Source organism: Colletotrichum paranaense (genome assembly GCF_030867605.1).
Source record: "Colletotrichum paranaense strain IMI 384185 chromosome Unknown Scaffold_4.1, whole genome shotgun sequence".
Classification (NCBI taxonomy): Eukaryota; Fungi; Ascomycota; class Sordariomycetes; order Glomerellales; family Glomerellaceae; genus Colletotrichum; species Colletotrichum paranaense.
In genome coordinates this window covers 3,584,359-3,602,042 of record NW_026848962.1, presented here as the reverse complement: position 1 = coordinate 3,602,042, position 17,684 = coordinate 3,584,359, and the positions used below count along the sequence as shown (strand labels likewise).

General features: G+C 53.9%; 5 protein-coding genes across 5 annotated transcripts; 1 reads left to right on the top strand and 4 right to left on the bottom strand.

The window, feature by feature from the left end:
• Positions 1 to 2,524, bottom strand: CPAR01_06178 (fungal specific transcription factor domain-containing protein; the record flags this gene model as incomplete). Its single annotated transcript, XM_060490452.1, has 5 exons — positions 1 to 664; positions 714 to 1,247; positions 1,305 to 1,462; positions 1,519 to 2,253; positions 2,333 to 2,524. The coding sequence occupies 5 exons, from the start codon at positions 2,522 to 2,524 to the stop codon at positions 1 to 3; spliced, it is 2,283 nt and encodes a 760-aa protein (XP_060351918.1).
• Positions 2,525 to 6,169: 3,645 nt separating this feature from the next.
• Positions 6,170 to 7,279, bottom strand: CPAR01_06177 (orotidine 5'-phosphate decarboxylase; the record flags this gene model as incomplete). The annotated part of the gene is made up of 1 exon (XM_060490451.1): positions 6,170 to 7,279. The coding sequence occupies one exon, from the start codon at positions 7,277 to 7,279 to the stop codon at positions 6,170 to 6,172; it is 1,110 nt and encodes a 369-aa protein (XP_060351917.1).
• Positions 7,280 to 7,366: 87 nt separating this feature from the next.
• Positions 7,367 to 7,798, bottom strand: CPAR01_06176 (uncharacterized protein; the record flags this gene model as incomplete). The annotated part of the gene is made up of 1 exon (XM_060490450.1): positions 7,367 to 7,798. A coding segment is annotated over one exon (432 nt), but the record flags the coding sequence as incomplete, so codon positions are not given.
• Positions 7,799 to 13,250: 5,452 nt separating this feature from the next.
• On the top strand, positions 13,251 to 14,324 carry CPAR01_06175 (CDP-alcohol phosphatidyltransferase; the record flags this gene model as incomplete). The annotated part of the gene is made up of 3 exons (XM_060490449.1): positions 13,251 to 13,434; positions 13,496 to 13,872; positions 13,932 to 14,324. The coding sequence occupies 3 exons, from the start codon at positions 13,251 to 13,253 to the stop codon at positions 14,322 to 14,324; spliced, it is 954 nt and encodes a 317-aa protein (XP_060351915.1).
• Positions 14,325 to 14,851: 527 nt separating this feature from the next.
• On the bottom strand, positions 14,852 to 17,147 carry CPAR01_06174 (multicopper oxidase; the record flags this gene model as incomplete). The annotated part of the gene is made up of 6 exons (XM_060490448.1): positions 14,852 to 14,869; positions 15,014 to 15,233; positions 15,303 to 15,528; positions 15,614 to 16,190; positions 16,247 to 16,741; positions 16,806 to 17,147. 6 exons carry the CDS (start codon positions 17,145 to 17,147, stop codon positions 14,852 to 14,854), a joined length of 1,878 nt encoding a protein of 625 aa, XP_060351914.1.
• Positions 17,148 to 17,684: the final 537 nt, after the last annotated feature.

Genomic DNA, 17,684 nt, shown 5'->3' with positions numbered 1-17,684 from the left:
TCAAACAGATGACGGGTCGTACTGGTTTAGCAAGTTCCACACACTGTCATTCCCAAAATCTCCTTCGAATGATGTTGTACCAGCCACCGGCGGTGGCGGCGTCGCTGCTCCCCACGCGGGGAGAGATCCGTCGTCCGGTATACCGTTGAGGTCGTGGTAAATGAGGTCTCCCATCGGGAATAGTGGCGCAATCGACGTGAAATCCCAATTATTGGGTATGTTCCAGTCCGAGGCAGAGGATGGCAGAGGATACGCCGATGCCGCGTCTGATGCCATGGGCAGTGAGGTTGGTGTCGCCACCGTACTGCTCTTGCTCACTGGCGTATCTGCCGTGGCCGCTGTTGCCGTTGACACCGATCCGCGGCCTGAAAGACTGCTGTTGTCTGCCGTCGATGCCGGCGTTGTCTGGGATGCCAGGCTTGACAGGCTCGCTGGTGGCGCCGGGTTTCCTACTGCTTTCTTAAACTTATTAAATATCGCCTGGAGAACTCCCTTTGCCGCCTTTGCAAGAGGGTTTCGCTCTTGCATCGCTTCAAACCTCTCCGTTGTCCAGTGGAAGTGTTGCATAGCGCTGCCTGCCATATCCAGGTTCTCCTTGGGGAACAGGATATATATCGACGCCATGAGCACTACTGCGTCAAAGCTGCCAAAGAACAGCGAGAAACTAGGCAGGCTTGTTAGCCTAATCCGACAGGGAAATGCATGAGACCTACTTTCGCCATGATCCAGCGTCAAGGCCTTGGAATGTGAGCATCTGTCGATGCAACATTTCAATGCTGGCCTTGAGCGCCTCTGTCCGACTCTTTTGCCTGTTAAAGATGTATGGTCGGTGCAGTGCCATTAGATTGAAAAGATTCATCTGCGGTAGGTAAAATCGCACCGACTGTAGCCAGGAGGAGCACAAGGGGTTACCGTCCCATTTCGTGTCCGGATTCTCCAGGCGGAAGTATGCAGGTGTGGCCTCGTCGAGTTCCATACATATTTGGTGTACCCGGTCGACCTTGGAGTAGTCTTTCGGACACGGGCCGTCGTGCTCAAGCTCGAGGATCTCGCGCATTGGGCCGACGAGCTTGAAAGCCCATATGCTCTTAGTCAACGGGGTTGGAGGGTCTCTCTCGTCATCCCTTGGCGCAATGGGCGTCTTGCGGCGGTCTTTGGGCGGAGGCGCGTCTATTGGTAGACTGGGTGGGAGTATACGCCAGTCGATGCTGCCAGGACGTCCAAGCACAAGCGCACAGTGGATATCCCTGTTCGGTGTCAGCCGAGTCATAAACAGCCATGCTTGCCGTCCGGCAATTGCTCACCATGTCATGAGGACCATGTAAAGCTTTCTCCTCCGCTGAATCAGCCACATGTTCTCGAGCATATCACCAGTGTCATCACTGGCCGGGGAAGGATCCAGGCTATCCCGGTGCATGCCAATCTCTTGAGCATCTCGAATAGCGCTACCAATGGCATGCCACTGCACTCATTATTAGCTTTTTGACGGCCTTAAGCTACGCTCGGGAGTTCACCTACCGATTCCGTAACCTTGGCCATGTATTTGAGAAACGCAGCCCGAAGAAAGTCGGCCTGGACTGTTGTGAGAGTGATTTGCCGCTTACCAAGCAGTGACAAAATGCCAACGCCAGATTCGCTGTAGTCCGCGGCAAGGTCCTCGAAAGTCATGTTCCCAGCATACTTGAGATGATCGTAAAAGTCTTGCGACCCTTCCGGTAGAGTCAACAAGGCCGTCGCCAGTACCTGAAAGAGCAGCGCGGGAAAGACTCGCAAGTCGGGCGAGAGTGCCTGTGGACCAGAGTTGGAAAGCACGCTGAAGGGGATGTTGGACCACTCGGCAAACTGTTCCTTGAAGAGATCCTCCTCAAGCGCATAGTACTGGTGGTTGAACTCGTGAAAGTATACGTCGATGAGCTTTTCGATGTAACCCTTCGCCGGCAGCTGTCTGATCAACGACTTGTATCGTTCCTTGGTCGCAAACTGGTCTTCGACGTGGGCCGCGCCGCCGAGATGCGACAGCTGGCCGTCGCCGTTGGCGCTTTCGATTTTCCTCATCAGACCGAGAGTGGAAGCCCCAGCTTGAGAGTAGCCCCAGTTCGCGGCGGCATTGGAGAGGCTCTGGACATGTGTCGATCTCGCGCCTTCGCCGTCCGGCTTGCGGTTGTCTTTTGCTGTGGGCGCGCCCGTTTCGTACTTGCAAGCATCCTGTTTGTTGCGCGACTTGCAGTTGGCGCATGGGAGGTCTCGGTCGCACTGCGCACAGAAACTGTGTCAGCTACGAATTGCAATGGCGGGGGGGAGAATTGTTGCGGGCAAGGCCTAGCAAACCAACCTTTTGCTTCCGTCGGTGGCATTCCGTGCAAGAAATCACCACGCGTCTGCGCTTCTTGGGCGGTGGTCGGGCGTCTTGCGTCTGGTTCTGGTTCTGCATTTGGGTCGGTGTTTGAGTTGGACTTGTGCTCGAGTCCTGACCATCCCGCGCCGAGGGTGGTTTCTCAGAGCTGTCCCGCCGATCGTCGGCCATGGCCAGCCGTGTAAATGTGTGTATGCGTATATACGGCGAATACTGCGCGGCGGACGTGGTTGTTGAAAGATCGTGTTCGTGGAGGCGCACTCGGGGAACGGCACGACGTTCTCGAATTGTCGGCGCCGTCGCCGCCTCGGGAATTGGTTGTGTCAGTGGTTCAGGGTATTCGGTCCGCAAAGTGGGAGCCGCCTGGATTCGCCGCGAGCTCGGCACGTGGGTTGATGGAGTTGGCTGGGCGTCTGAATATCTTTTCGTAGAGTAGCGCAGGCAGGCGCAAGGCCTGAAATGGAACAGTAGAGAGGCGAAACGAGCAAGAAAACCCGGTGAATGTTGATCTCGGTCGTGGTTCCTCGCGGTGACAGCTGCCGGAAGAGATGGAGGGAGGGATGGACGATTACGGAAGCAGAACTGGTGGGAAAAGTTGGAAAACAGGACCCGCCCACGATCAACCTGTGACTCTCGTCGGCGAGCGAAGCAGATGTCGCCTTAGACTGGGGCACTGTGTGGGAGAGAGCGGAACCTGGTGATTGAGTAAGGTAAGGTAGGTAGAGTGGTAGAGTGGTGGACTGGAGACACGCCAGGGCGGAAAGAGAGAGCAGCAGCTGCTACTGCGTAAGGTAAGGTAGGGTAAAGTAGACAGACGTCGTTGGTATTTCGATCGGGGCTGGGAAAGACGATGGTGAGCGTATTCGTAAATATGGGCAACCGGGGTCCAGAAGTGGCAGGCCCTCGCTCTTTCCCTTTGGTAGCCGGGCACCTAGGTAAGGTATAGGTATAGGTATAGGTAGGTACGGATAAGGTAGGCAGGCTTCAACTTCTCACACACGCAACTCACTCAACTTGCTGCAAAGGCAAGCAAGCACCTGGTGTTGGCAGTTGCGCTCCTTCCAGTTCCAGTCCAGTTCCAGTCCAGGTCTGCGGCAAGAGCAAGGCAAGGCATGTGGCCGGCGGTGTTGGATTGTGGGGCCGGGAGTTGATCCTGTCTTGTCTCTAAGGTATGGACTACGGAGAGGTACCTTACACGGTGCTGCGTGCAGTAAAGTAAGGTAAGGTACGTCGACGTATTTTCGTTTTGCCCTTTTCGATTCCTGGGTATCCGCAAGGTGTACTCGGTAAGGTGCAGCAAATTGTAAAATAGGTAGGATATCCCTGAAGCCCCGAGGGATAGGAGAAAAACAAGAAACTCCCGTTGTCAAAGGGCGTTTTCTAAATCCCCATAGTTTTCTTACACGTCCGGCCGGCACTTGGATATGGCTAATGTAAGGTAGTGTATCCGTAAGGTATGCAAAATGTACCAACCAGCCTTGGACAAAGTAAGGTAGTGTACCATCCGGGATACAACAAAAGCCCATCAACAACAAAAACATCAGATTCAAAAATCCATTGCCCATCCATGGATGCATCCATCCCACCCCACCCCCTGCCTGGCCACTCACTCCATCATACTCTGACGACACCGACGGAGCGAACGGCCGGTTCCAAGGGTCACGCAACGATGCTCCAAAGACAGCTAGCTGCTGTTTTGTGATTTGCTGATCTGCAGCTTGTCCCATCGCAATTCCGCCCAAGCTTTCTAGTCCTTCGCCGACATAGATATCTACCTACCTGTATTGTTCGACGTTAGATCGGCAGCGCTTAGGTCACATTGAGAGGCGTCTTGGAGGTTCTTGGGGACAGCAACCCAGGTCACAGCTACCAGGCAGCCATATGGAATTCCCTCCGGCTTTCCTGTACACACCGACTTCTGCAGGTCATGGCGGCATGGAGAAGAAGAACCCGTGTTCCGCACCGTTCGCGTTCGCCCAGGGCAGGTAATAGTCGGGGTTCAAACAGCAAAAAAGCATCGTGCCATTCGTCTTCCGCGGATCGCCTTTCAGGAGGTCGAAGAGAGAAAAAAGGGGACCCGAACAGTAGGAAACACGGCGTGGAGGGGTAGGGCCGGCAGCCTGCCGACAGGGGGCACGGCGCGCCGAAAAATCAATGTAAGATGAGACCGAGAGAGATCTCATCCCACGCCTCACGTCCCACCGTTCCCTCACGTCCCAACGTCCACTTAACACACACGGCCAATGTCCTCTCATGATCCCGTCGCACCAATGCCCTTTCATAGAGCCAGCGTCAGCGATCCGTCGGCATCGTCGTCGTCTAAACAAGTCGGGACGACCTTTTGAAGTAAAAGGCTGTTGGTGCGCTTCCGGTACTTGTATAGTCGTTACTTTACGTGCGTATAGCGTTGTGTTTGTGCTGTGCGGTAGTCGAAGTCAACGCGAGATGGTGCTGTGCACCGGCTGGCCACCCCTTGCTTGATCTTACTTGGTGCGCGTGGCAACGGTGCACACTGCTCAGCTTCAAATTCACCATCATTTTTTGGTTTGGGGGGGAAAATAGCCTTCTTCATCTTTTGAATCTCGCACCTCACACATCGCGGGACTTGTAGGGAACATGTTGCATCCCGGGGAACCTTGCCCGCCGACCCGACGTGCTCTTCTCTCCCTCTCCCTCTCTCTCTCCCTCTCTCTCTCTTCATTTTCTCTACGGAGTACTCCGTACACAGTAGGGAAAACTCGTAGTGGCAATAGAGAGTCTATTTACCTTTCCAACCATGAGTAGACTTCTTCTGCCTCCAGATCGGACCTGACCCCGTCTCCCCTACTAAGTCGGGTGAGGGTCCCGCCATGGATCTCGTCCATCGGCTTTAGGACTTTGGCCCATTGTCCGCCAAAGTCCGTTGTCCAATCGCCTACGGAGCATACCTGGCTACCTTATGGGCAAACCTCTTCAACTCTTCCCTTCCATCCCTGTCCCTGTCCCTCCTTTCACTTTTCCTCTTCCCCGTGCCATGTTTTGTAGTAGCATGCTTGGATGCCACATGCCACACACCATGCCGTCGAGAAACTACTTTGCCGTCAGCTTGTCGCAGAACATTAAGCTATGCTATAGAAGGGTGCGCGATCAACGGCAGTTCAGGGTAGCTCAGGTACATGCTTTCCTCAATAGCCGATCACCGACACCTTGCCTTGACTGGACGAGGGATCTGATCTGATCTCAAAACCGAGTAAACCGAGTAAGCCGAGTAAGAAGGAGCTACTCAGAAGAGAACGATAGCAGCAGCCAGCCACTCATCTTACCCACTACCACACCTCAGAGATAGGATCGATGGAATGGCCGGACGGTGTTGCTCACGATCCAAAGGGTATGCAGCAGACTTGGAGATCGAGGCAAGGGCCATCACATATAGACAAGTAAACGTGGCAGAGAACTGTCATTTCAATGATATATGAACTGCAACTGTCCGCATGCAAGACCTGCATTTGTAGAACCCGCAGAAATCAACGCCGATCCCTTTTTTTTATTTTGCACCCGTCTTCCGGGTCGCCGAGTCCCCCCGTCTAAGAAATCGCCCCAGTGCCGAGTCCGAATCCCCATCCTCTACGACATGAATACCATTGCAAAACCGAATATGCATGAACCAGCAGTAGCACCCTAGAGAATATGGCGTAAAAGCCCGCCCCGACGTCGGTACGACTGGGGACAAAAAAAACGATGGAAAAAAACACGCCTGGGTATTGACTTTGGGTGTGTGTATGAGTTTGGTGGACAGGTGGAGGAGGGTGGTGGATGTGTGTGTAAGAGACGAGCCGTCTATGCCACACGGGAGAGATAGGCCTTCCAGGCCTTCCTGCGGTATCTCTCGGCCTCCGATTGAGGATCACCCGCCTTCAGGATACCACGACCAACGATAACGACATCAGTGCCGCAAAGCTCAACAAGCTTTTGAGGCGTGTTGTATTGCTGTCCCTTGCCGTCACCCGCAACGGCGCCGTTCTCCTCGTCACCTTCCGGCGGCAATTGGCATCCCGGTGTCATGTGAATGAAAGAGTCTTCTGGCTCGGTGTTGAGGCTCTCCTGGGACACGAAGCCCATGACGAAGTTCTTGTTCTCCCTAGCCGCTTCGACACAAGCGTCGGTGTACTCCTTGTTCATGAAGTTACCGGCACTGGACATTTGCGCCAGGATGAGAAGACCACGGTCCATGGGGGCCTCCTCGATTCCGGCGTACAGAACCTCGTCAGAGCTGTGGGACTCGTTTCTCGGGAATCGAGGGGAAGGCGCAGGTTCGAAGTGCTGTGTCAAAGTCGTGATGGAGACAATGCTGCCCTTGCGTCCGTTGACGTCGTTTGGTCGTGGAGTGCCAATGGTATGTTCATACGAATCCCCATTGTTGTCCTCATCGTAGTCGTCGAAACTCTCCGACCTCGGGGTTCCAACCGTAACCGACGTCTTGACCTCGTAAGGGTACCTTTCGCGCCATCTTGCGGCTGCCTCTGCGAGAGCTGTGACGGCGGCCTTGCCCGGAACCATGTTGACGTTGATGATGTGCGCCCACTCGATAATCCTTGCCGACCCAGCGACGTATTGCATTTGGACCGTGTTGCCAATGTCACCGAACTTGCGATCCTCGAAAATCAAGAAACCATGCTTGCGAGCTAGTGCCGCGAGCTTAGCGCCGGTACCAGTCTGCGGGTTGAAGTCCCAGCCGGAGACGATATCGTGATGTGTCTTGAGGACGACAATGGACGGTCCGACCTTGTCGGCGAGGTAGAGCAACTCTCGTGCGGTGGGAACATCGGCGCTGAGGCAGAGGTTGGATGCCTTCAGGTCCATCAATCGGAGGAGGTAGGCTGTGAGCGGATGGCTGGCGGATTCGGCGCGGCCAGCGAAGGTCGCCTTCAAAGTACCGTGAGAGGTCATCCTAGCAGATGTCTCTCGATTCGTTAATACTGTGGTCGAATGCGCGAAAGGGACGTGCTGTGGTACCAGGTTCGTGGGATTTGTACACTACGGCGAGGCTTCCAATTGAAGGAGGTATGTACGGCGGTGGAGAAGGCGAAGGTGCCTGTCTGGGTTGGGTGAAGTTGAAGCCGAGAGGGGGAGGGGGGGATGCCGAGCAAGCGGGAAGAGAGGGGGTGAATTCGGAAGTGACGAAGATGGCTGAGAGAGCGCAAACAGGGTTTTTGTATGGTTAGGTACGAGTGCCACACGAGGGCGTTGCGAATTGCTCAGGTCTGGGGGTGTTCGTGCCGTGCCGGGCTTGGGCTTTGACTTGGAATTGAGAAGCTTGACTAGATGCAACGTGGGCGTACCGTGACGTGAGGGAGAGACAGATGAAGAGCCGACCAGAGAGTAAAGGGGAAAGGAAGCGCGAGGCGGGAGGCCAGAATAATAAAGTGACGAGACAGCGTGAGGTGGGCTGGACTTTTTTAGTGAGGACTAGAACAGATAATAAGTTAGTGAGAAGTTGATGTGTTGTGTGTGTGTGTGTGTGTGTGTGCAATGTGACTGTGGGGGTGCGCTTAAGACTAAGGTAGGTAAGGTAGGTACCGAGCAGCTAGGTAGCCCAGTCCCGTCCGCGGTGAGGTACCTTACTTAGGTACTCCGTACTCTGTCCCAGACTTCCAGTCCCAGTCCCAGTCCCAGTCCCAGTCCCAGGTAAAGCCGCAAGCCGCAAGCCAGGTGTGCTGAGAGCGGCCGACTAAAAAATTGTCGGAGGGGAAACATGGGAGGGAATGGGGGGCTTGGAGGGGGACGATGGAGGGGTTCTCTCATCCGTTCTGCATGTCCAGATCCCCGTCAAAAAAAAAGGCAAGAAGGGGGCTGGATTGGAGGAGGGGAGGGCGCAGGGTACCTCAGAGGCAAGGGTGCCACTTTTGGGGGCCGGAGCGGGAGATCCAGGAGGAACCAACATAAAAAAGAAAAAGAAAAAAAGTGCATGGGTCATTAAATCAAGAAGACAAGAGAAAAAAAAAAAAGGTACCATGTCAGTCACCGGAGACGGGAGCAGAGAAGACTGGACTCAGAGAGTACCGGAGAGAAACATTGATGAGAATGCTCTGGTGCTATTTGCTATTAACTTACCTTGGGTAGCAGCAGGCAATATCGGAGGGACCCGAGGGATAGCGTCAATGGAAGGAACCCACGAGGGAGGAAAAGACGGGATCCTGTCCGATGCCCTTCTCTCCTCCTCTTCCTCTTCTTCCGCCTCCTCCACCTCCGCTCCTTCCTCTTAACTACTTTGCTTGGGCTATTCGTACGGATCCTTTGCCGGGAGTTCTCTACCAAGGTATCTATCTGTAAGGTAAGGTACCTAAGGTAAGGTACGGATAATTGCTCCTACTATGTTCAAGTACCTTGGACCTTGGGCTTGGCAACAAATCCAATGAATTTGCATCAAAAGACTCATCCATCTGTAGTTTACCTCAATTTTAAAACTCCATGCCCCCTTTTTTCTCGCTTCCTACACCATCTTCGTCTACTCGTAGGTACACATCCATTTCCATATTGTCTTGCGGCATGACTACACCGTCATCTACCGTGGTCCGTAAGGTAGCTTTACCTCTCCCGCTAGTCTACAGAGTCCAGCTGCTGCATTCCTGGTGATCGGAATCGGACTGGCCAGGGACACCGCCGTTCTTGGCCGGGCTGGAACATCCCGACACATCCTTGTCGGTGTACGATACTCTGAATCGACAAAGGTGCCGTAGTGAGGCACTCACTGCAAGACACCTGGCCTGGTGTTCAAAGGCATTATACAAATGCACAATACGGTGTGGGCTAATTAGGTAGTCGATTACTGATTAGTATTCGTAGTGTACCTATGTCCATAGTCCTAGAACCAAAGCATGCCGACCTTCCATGTGGCATCCCGGCAACCAGACCTGTCCATGCCGCCGCCAATGCCAAACTAAGGGACTGACTTATTCCAGGCATCCCAATGGATGGACTGCGTCGCCGATGGTCACTTGAGCGAATGATTCAATACATAGCCGACTTCAGCTCCCATCACCTCATCTCTCATCTCACCAAGCCAAACCGGCCCCGGAGCTTCGAGGGGCCGCTGACCATACTGCGGCAGATACATTTCGCTATCAAACTATACCCCCGAAGCCAATCCGAATGGAAAACCATAAAAAAAAAATTACAGAAGAAGAGAAGAAACAGGCAAAGCTCGAGCCGCGGCATCTCCCAGGCTCGACGGCAACATGCCTGAGTCGATCCCCAGAGGCAGACCGACGTGGGCGACCAGACAAGATGGGCTCGAACCCACCTTTTGCACGTTCTGGAACAGACCACACGTCCGGCAAAAGTATCTTTCTTTCCCCGATCAGACCCTGCAAATGTGACGTGTAGCCCTGTGGACAAGGGTTTTGATGATTCCTTCTATTTGTGGTGTGTGTTTTTGTACGCCGATGGAACTGTCGCCAAAGACAGACAGCAACCACCACTTGCGCAGGACCGCCCAGCTAACATAATGGTGGTGTCGTAAAACGGAAACCATGGATGCAGTGGACGCACCAATCCCATGTCCTCGACTGCTTGACTTTGCGTCGCATTGAGCGGCAGTGCGAATTGTGTCAATCTCCCTGTCGGCCCGTTGCAAAAGAAAAAAATTTGTTGGAAGCGCAGAGTATCCGTCTTGACTGAGATGTGATAGGGTGTGGACCAAAGGAGAGCATCCTGGTCCACGAAGTCTGAAGAGGCCACCGTGACTTGTACACCATCGCCATTCTCTGCGTATCGTAGATGAGGAAGAGAGGCCGGCCGAACTCAACTGTGGTGACCCGGAAGGCTGGTTGGGCTGTTTGGCTCGTCGTGTGGCCGCAGCCGTCGAAATTCGCCGCCGGAAGCGGCAACGCCGTCTCATGCGGTGAGGCCGCCGCGGCCGCCTCCAGAACTACGCAACGGTGAAGGCTATAGTACGGGCCCGAAGCTGGGTCAGTAGTGAGCTACTTAGGCTTCACGTATCCGTATCCATAGCTGCTTCTATTTGGCCTATCAAGCCCGAGCGGCTGGGCAATATCGTGCCATGCCCCCGGGCCTTAGTCCCACCAAGTAAGGCATTCTCGTGCCATTTTGCGAGGGAGAGACGGGAAGTCCGATGAACCAAAGAACGGTGTGTGCCTCTTCCCCGCAACCATGCTACCTTCTGCCGGGAGCCCTGGCCTCGTTCCCTTTTCAAACTTAGCCCAACGGCTTCTGCCGATGGTAGCGCAGAAACGCCGACTCATGGCCAGTCTGTCACACTGTCAAACACGTGCAGACCTGCGCAGTATCCGTAGATAGAAATCAACAGGTTGTGGCAAAGCTGGCTTTCGAAAATGCCTGCAAGACGTCCAAGCTCTCGGGAACGGCCTTGGCAAATCCCCGACCTGCTCCATTAATAAGGACCTCCCGCCAAACAACCTGTCTGTTGCCGAGACTATTCCGCAGACGAACTCCATCAACTTGTCACCCGAGGGCGCGACATATTCGGGTCCCCGCGATCGGCAACCTCCCGGCGAGGATGTTGGTCTATGAAACTATGTTTTCGGGACTCTGGTCTATGGTACTAGTAAAAGACCCGGTAGCATACAGTTCGTTCCGTGCGTGCACTCGGACTGAAACTGACAGCCAAGGCTCACGAGCCCAGCCAACGGCTCGGACAGCATGATCGATTTGTGGCCTGTCCATCAGACCATATGGAGCCAAAGCGGAATCGAAGGCAGTGCAAGATTCGAGAGCTAGCGATAATTCAGCAGCGGCAGACATGTTGAGTAGTTGTTTCAGCAAATGCATACGTGGGTGATGACTTGTATGGCTCACTGCCAGCAACTATATCTTGATTCTTGAAGATTTATTCTTGGTGGGGTAGAATCCTTGGGCGATACGACTGTGGGGTGCTTTCCGAAAGAAGATAACAATGGCGGGGTGGTGCAAGACTGGTCATCGCAAGAGAGAGAGAGAGAGAGAGAGAGAGAGAGAGAGAGAGAGAGAAGGACGAGAGAAAATAGGCCTGAGACAAGTATGGACAGGGGCCAAGTCGTGAAGTTAGCAAGCCAACATTGGTTCAGAAGCACCAGGTTATCTCAGACGCACGACATGTAGTTGAGATAGGAAGATCCGAGACATGCAGGTGCCTGCCTGCCTGGTACCTTGGTGTTATCTTACAGCAAGGCAGGTGCGCTTCACAAGCGACTTTTGCTCTTGCATTTTGCGGGCGCATATGGAAGGTCTGGGGTTGTCTCGTCACTGCCATCGTCGTTGTCGTCATCATTAGGTTGTTGATGTGAAGGAAAATTGATGAGGGATATGAGATTTCGATGCCTGTTCTCATGGTTCCTACAATCCCGTACTGGCCTAGGGATGCTTGAAAGACATGGGGAAGATAAGAAAATCTAGAATGCCCAACATATGCTTGGATGAGTCCTGTAGAAGGGCATGGTGTTCTTCAGTTGCCTACATCGATAAGAGCCGTGCTAAAGTTCCAAGGTTCCATGTAAGGTATCTTTCTCTTATCATGCCTTGGATCCTAGTGCGAATCTCAGGCTCCAACGGATGGGTAGGCTGGAGTCAACTGCCACATAACTGACATCTACCTAGTGCTATCATTCATCGCTCTCAAGAGGGAAGATGTTCGAGTAATGATTATAACGTGAAGTAGGTAGTGCATGCTCGTTTGTGCAGTTTGATCTCTTCTTGGTGATGATATGAACGAAAGCGAAATTAGGAAGCGAGATGGCGCATCAGCCTGCCCATCAACCACCTCGAGGTGTCTTACCTACCCTGCCTTATCTCTCTCTTATCCTGTATCTTCTTATCACTGCTAGATTCAAAAGGCCGCTAACACCTTACCTTAGGTAGCTGGGTCATTTTTGGGTAGGTCGCACCTGCCAGAGGCTGCGGATACTTGAAACCTACGAATAGCAGCGCGCCTTACGGTCTTTACCAACGTGCCAACGCAGTAAGGTAACACAGGGACCTCGAGGAGTGCAGCGTTTGTCTCCGCCTTCAAACCCTTGTTGAGAGGCAACTTAGCGAAAATGGCAACTGGAGTCGAGAGAGTGTGCCCACTGCCGATCCGGAACACCTGCGAGATACGTAAGACTGGCCAAACAGCGGTTGCTTCCTACGTAAGGTAGGTAAGGTCGGGCGAGCATGGGGTCGGCAGGGCAGAAGACCCGCTTCATGAAGTAGGTACCTCGCCATAGAAATCCAGGGGAAGAGATACCTTGCCTTACGCGTACACATGGATTCTGTACTCCGTAGGTAGTGCATGTAGTGTACGAATGAATAGTGGGTGGAAACTTATTCTGTGAGATCAGAATGGAAGAGAAAGGAGAAGCCAAGCAACGATAGCGTGCCGCAATCTGTCACTTTGGGAACCTTGGGTCGACTTGACACCGGCTAAGCTTGCTCAAGGCTCAAGCTGAGAAAACGCAGTAAGCTGGCACCGCAGGCCCTTGAGCAATTTCAACCCACCACTCCGAACGTACCGTCCCATCCCACATCAGCACAGGCGTCTGCTATCTGTATCATTTCACTGCGCCTGCTGCCTCTCGAACACTCCTTTCTCTTCCACCTCCTCCTCCTCCTCCTCCATCAAACCATCCTACACGTGTCGCTTCTGTCCGTCAATCCGATCCGACATCTCTTGCGCCCACTGATTCCCTCTTCAATAGCTCATCTCCGCAAAGCTGGCTGGCAATTCTGCACCCATCTCCATCCCTTGTCTTGGGCGACGAATCCTGTCACTAGGAGCCACTTATCGATCTACCGTGTAACCTCCACTGGAACGCCGGCTGCCTCGGTCGCCTCATCCACGCCGTTTAAAAGCTCTTCACGCCCCATTCTTTGACCGATCAACCTCTTCCATCTACTGAGCTACAGCCTCCAGATACCCATCACCATGTCGGTCCGACAAACGAGGCGTCAAGCCGCCCAAGCCGCCGCTGCGGAATCATCCAAAGTTACAACCACCGGGCCAGCCGAACAGGTCGCGATGAATGGCAATGGCAACGGAACGTCAGTGACGGAAGCTTCGGAAGATGGCCCTAAGGAGAACATTTTCCTGTTCTGGCCCAACATCATCGGTTCGTCTGTCTGGCAAGCTGTAGGCATGCTAGCAAACAGCTAACAAGTGTCCCGTCTCAGGCTACTCGCGCATCGTGCTCGCCATCGCCTCCCTCTACTACATGCCCCTCCACCCACGAACCTGCTCCTTGCTATACAGCGTGTCCTGTCTCCTGGATGCTCTCGATGGATACGCCGCTCGTGCCTTTGAGCAGTCCACGCGCTTCGGCGCCGTCCTGGACATGGTCACGGACAGATGCACAACCTCGTGCCTGCTGGTGTTCCTGTCCTGCGCGTTCCCCCGCTGGACCATCGTCTTCCAGATGCTCCTCTCACTTGACTTCTCGAGCCACTACATCCACATGTACACCACTCTCACCATGGCGGGCTCTGAAAGCAGCCACAAGAATGTCGACGAGAGCCGCAGCTGGATCTTGCACTTGTACTACACCAATAAGGTCCGTTACACTTTCAAGCGCAGTGAACCCGACTTTTGAGCTGACCTGATGCCCTGTAGACTGTTCTCTTCGTCTTCTGCGCCCTGAACGAACTATTCTTCATCGCCCTCTACCTCTTGTCCTTCTCCTCGCCGCTTCTGTCGCCCTCTCTCCTCAACTCCGTCTCCAACTCAGAGGCAATGCAGATTCAGGCCGGCGCGCAGGTCAATACGTCGCTGCTTAGCCAGATCTTCCCGAATCCCTACAGCGCGGCAGCTCTCGAGCTTGCGCGCGCGAACAAGATGGATTCCTTCTGGCCGTGGGTCCTTACTGCCATCAGCTTCCCCGTTATGGCTATGAAGCAGTTCATCAACATCGTGCAAATCGTCAAGGCGAGCAAATGGCTCGCTGAGGGCGACCTCGCCATGAGGAAGGCGCAGGGCTTGCCCAGGAAGCAGACCAAGAGCACCTAAGTCAGGAAGCAAGTGGCGACAAGTGCGTTCGCACCAACGGACGCTGCTTTTGACGTCAATCTGCTTACGAGGGAGCTTGCGTTCCAGAGCGCGCCTTCTCCGTGATGAGCTGGCAGGAGAAGGCAGCTGCACCATCAACGGATCCGTGTTGACGTACCAAAATGGCCACGTCACCGGCGACTGGCGACGGTGCTGGGAAAAGAGAGAATTGAGGAGCTCGAGTATAAGACCGTGTAGTCTCTAGAAAATAGGAGCACGGCGAGGAGCAAATTCCTTTGGTATGGAACTCTAATGGCACCAGGTGCATTCACACATGTCCGGCTAGGAACGCCGAGGACAATCACGTAGGAGAAGAAGGAAACGAGAGTCTTGGCCGAACGTCAGATTCAGGAGTCTGGAGTTTGTTGTCTTCATTATTCAATTTCTTCCACACATTAGACTAATTGATGTTTCATCTATTCATGAAATCGGGCCCCCAAACTCTTACAAATGTCGTCACGAAGTATTTCGTCAAAGGAAATATTACGCTATAGTGCTACACCATCCTGCGACGTAGATGAGCCGCCATGGCCTCCCGGCCAGGGCAAAATGGCTTGCTTGGCCGAACTGCACCTGTGCTCATCCATTCAACAACAGTATGGTGCTCACTGCACAATTATCATACCATTTCACCGTCAAGCATGACTTACACCAGACCCGCCGGGTCCGGCTCCAACCATGATTGGTTCCTTTTGATGATTTCCGGCGGTGTGGTCCAACCCCGCGGCCACGCCCGGCGCCGGCGCCCTGTACCCGGACTCGGAGTGGCCGTCTGGCGTCTTTGCGAGACCGTACCACGCCACAGTCAAAACGCCGAGGATGCCAGTGATACAGCTGAAGACGAGAGCGACAATTCCTCTCGAGGTGAAGCTAATGTTTTAAGCTTCCCGTCAGTATACCCATGGTTTATTACAGCGGTGAAGTGTCAAGATGACTCACCCATCCGGAAGACGCGATGGCGGTGTGTTTTGTCCGCTCAGATCCAGGTAGTCCCTGGTGTTAGCTGCGGCATTGCCGATCGTCGGCACGCTGCCTGCTGTGCAGACGTCCAAGTGGTTCTGAGGGATTGTGAGGTTCTTTTGGAGATCCAGCGGTGCCTCGACAAAGGTTGCCATCAGACCAGAGGTTACGTGCCACTCGATGTGGCAATGGAATAGCCAGACGCCTGGAGTTCAGGACTGTTAGAAAACGTGATGGTTCAATCTCAACATGGGACACATTCACATGTTGGACTGTGTAGACCAACTCACCAGGATTGTTTGCTCTGAATCGCAAAACGATGTTTCCATTCGGCCAAACAACGAGGGTATCACGACGCATCGGCGTAGCAGGGAAATCCGCCTCGGTAACATTAGCATCGGCGAACGTGCCACCGTCTTCGGCGGCGCGGTACAACGCCTGGAAGTCGTGACCGTGCAAGTGGAAGGGGTGACGGCCCGGGTCGAGGTTGTTGACAACGATCTGGACGACCTCGTTGCGCTCGAGCACAAAAGGGTGGGTGTATGTGCCGTATACGTCTGCATTTGTCGCGGCGTCACCAGCGGAGAGGACGGTGTAGAGAGTGGGTACCTTGGGAGCCTTGTAGGTGATGTTGTTGAAAAAGGCGTAGTTTGCACCGTCGCCAAGGTTGTCCATGATGACATCGAGCTCAACAGTCTGAGAGGGCTCCGGGAGGAGGGGTTGCTTGTCGTAAGGGACGAGGGTCATGTCATCAAAGGGGTTGAAAGCGTCGAGCGTCGCTGCAGGGTCTGTAGGTTTCGAGTCATCGTAGACGAGCCAGCCGGTGACGTTGTAGTTGAGGTCATCCGGGAGGGTATCGAAGAGTGACTATTTGGTGAGCTTTGTGTGCGAGAGATACGGTTTGGAGCTGAGCCATAACTTACAGTGTCCATGCTTCCCACAATCGCAAAGTTGGACGAGGTATCATTTCGGGTCGTCACGAGGAAGCTGTACCGCTGAGCAGCAGAGATATAGATCATGCTCGCCTCCGCGGGCTCCGTGTAGACGCCGTCGACCTCAACAATAGAAACGTTATGGCCCTCGATCCAGACGTATTGCCCAGCAAAGGCAGCCACATTGACCAGTCTGAAGAGATATGTCTTGCCAGGCTGCACCGGGACCTTGAGGTTCTGCGTGTCGTTCATGAGAGCGGCTTGCGGGACGGGCTCTGCACCCGTTGGGTTGCCCTTGCTCATGAAGGGAGGAATGAGGTCGGCCATCTGGTCATGGTACCAATCGGACAGAGATACAACAACTTCTTCATCGTATTGGTCCTTGAATGGCGAGCTTGGGTCGTGAATGACGAATACTTGTCGCAGGCCGTCGGGATATTGCGACTGAGTATGGGAGTGGTACCAGTATGTTCCCGGCTGGTTGATCTACACTCGACTGTCAGCAAGTCTCTCTCATCAACCCTCTCAAAAAAAAAAAAGTACTGCTTACAGTGAAGTTGTACGTGAAAGACGACCCCGGCGGGATGGCGCACTGGCTGACTTGAGCCGGTCCGTCCATATGGGTTGTGCCGTTCATGTAGAGGCCGTGGAAGTGAAGGGAGGTCGACTGATTCCCTAGCTGGTTATGAGCATTGATGATAACATTGTCTCCGACATTGGCATCGATGCGAGGAATCGGCCATTGGCCATTGATACCAATTGTCGGACGGTCGAAGGCACCATCTGGGTTTGCCGTCACCCAGCCGATGTTGAAGTCATACGTGACTGTGGCAGCGCAGGCCGTCTGCGCGATGGCGGAGAGGAGGGCCAAGAGGCCTGCTGTGCCTGTCATGTTTACGTTTCTTCTTCTTGTGTTCCTCTGCTTCGGTCTTTGCTATCCCGTGGTGCGCGGGGGAGAAAAGAATTCGCCAGGAGCAAGGCGGCAGAGGATGACAAGTCTCGCAGTGACACGAGCGGCTTCTTGTGTATCCCTTCAGAAAGATTGATCCGGGGACAGACCGGAAGCAAAAAGAATTCACATCGTTCGAAAGAAATGGAAACGGGCCCTCTACAAAACTTCCGTTCAATTTGGGTCAGGTCCGTCTATCTGTCTGGCTGGCTCTCCTCTCAATTCGCTTCAAGGAAACGGCAACTTCTGGCGAGGAGGACCAATGCTTGCCACCCTGGCTGGGATGGCTCTTCGAGTTTCCACACCCTCCTCCCCTTGTCGCTTCTTTTCGCGGCTTTTGGCACTTTGCCCAAGACATCTTATCAATCTGATCTTCCACTGGTCCCGACACCTTTCGTTCCAGCTCCTTGGCCGGAGGGGGGCGGCTGGGCACACGCTACCCCCTTAGCGCGCCATCATCTTATCAGATGTTACTCGAAA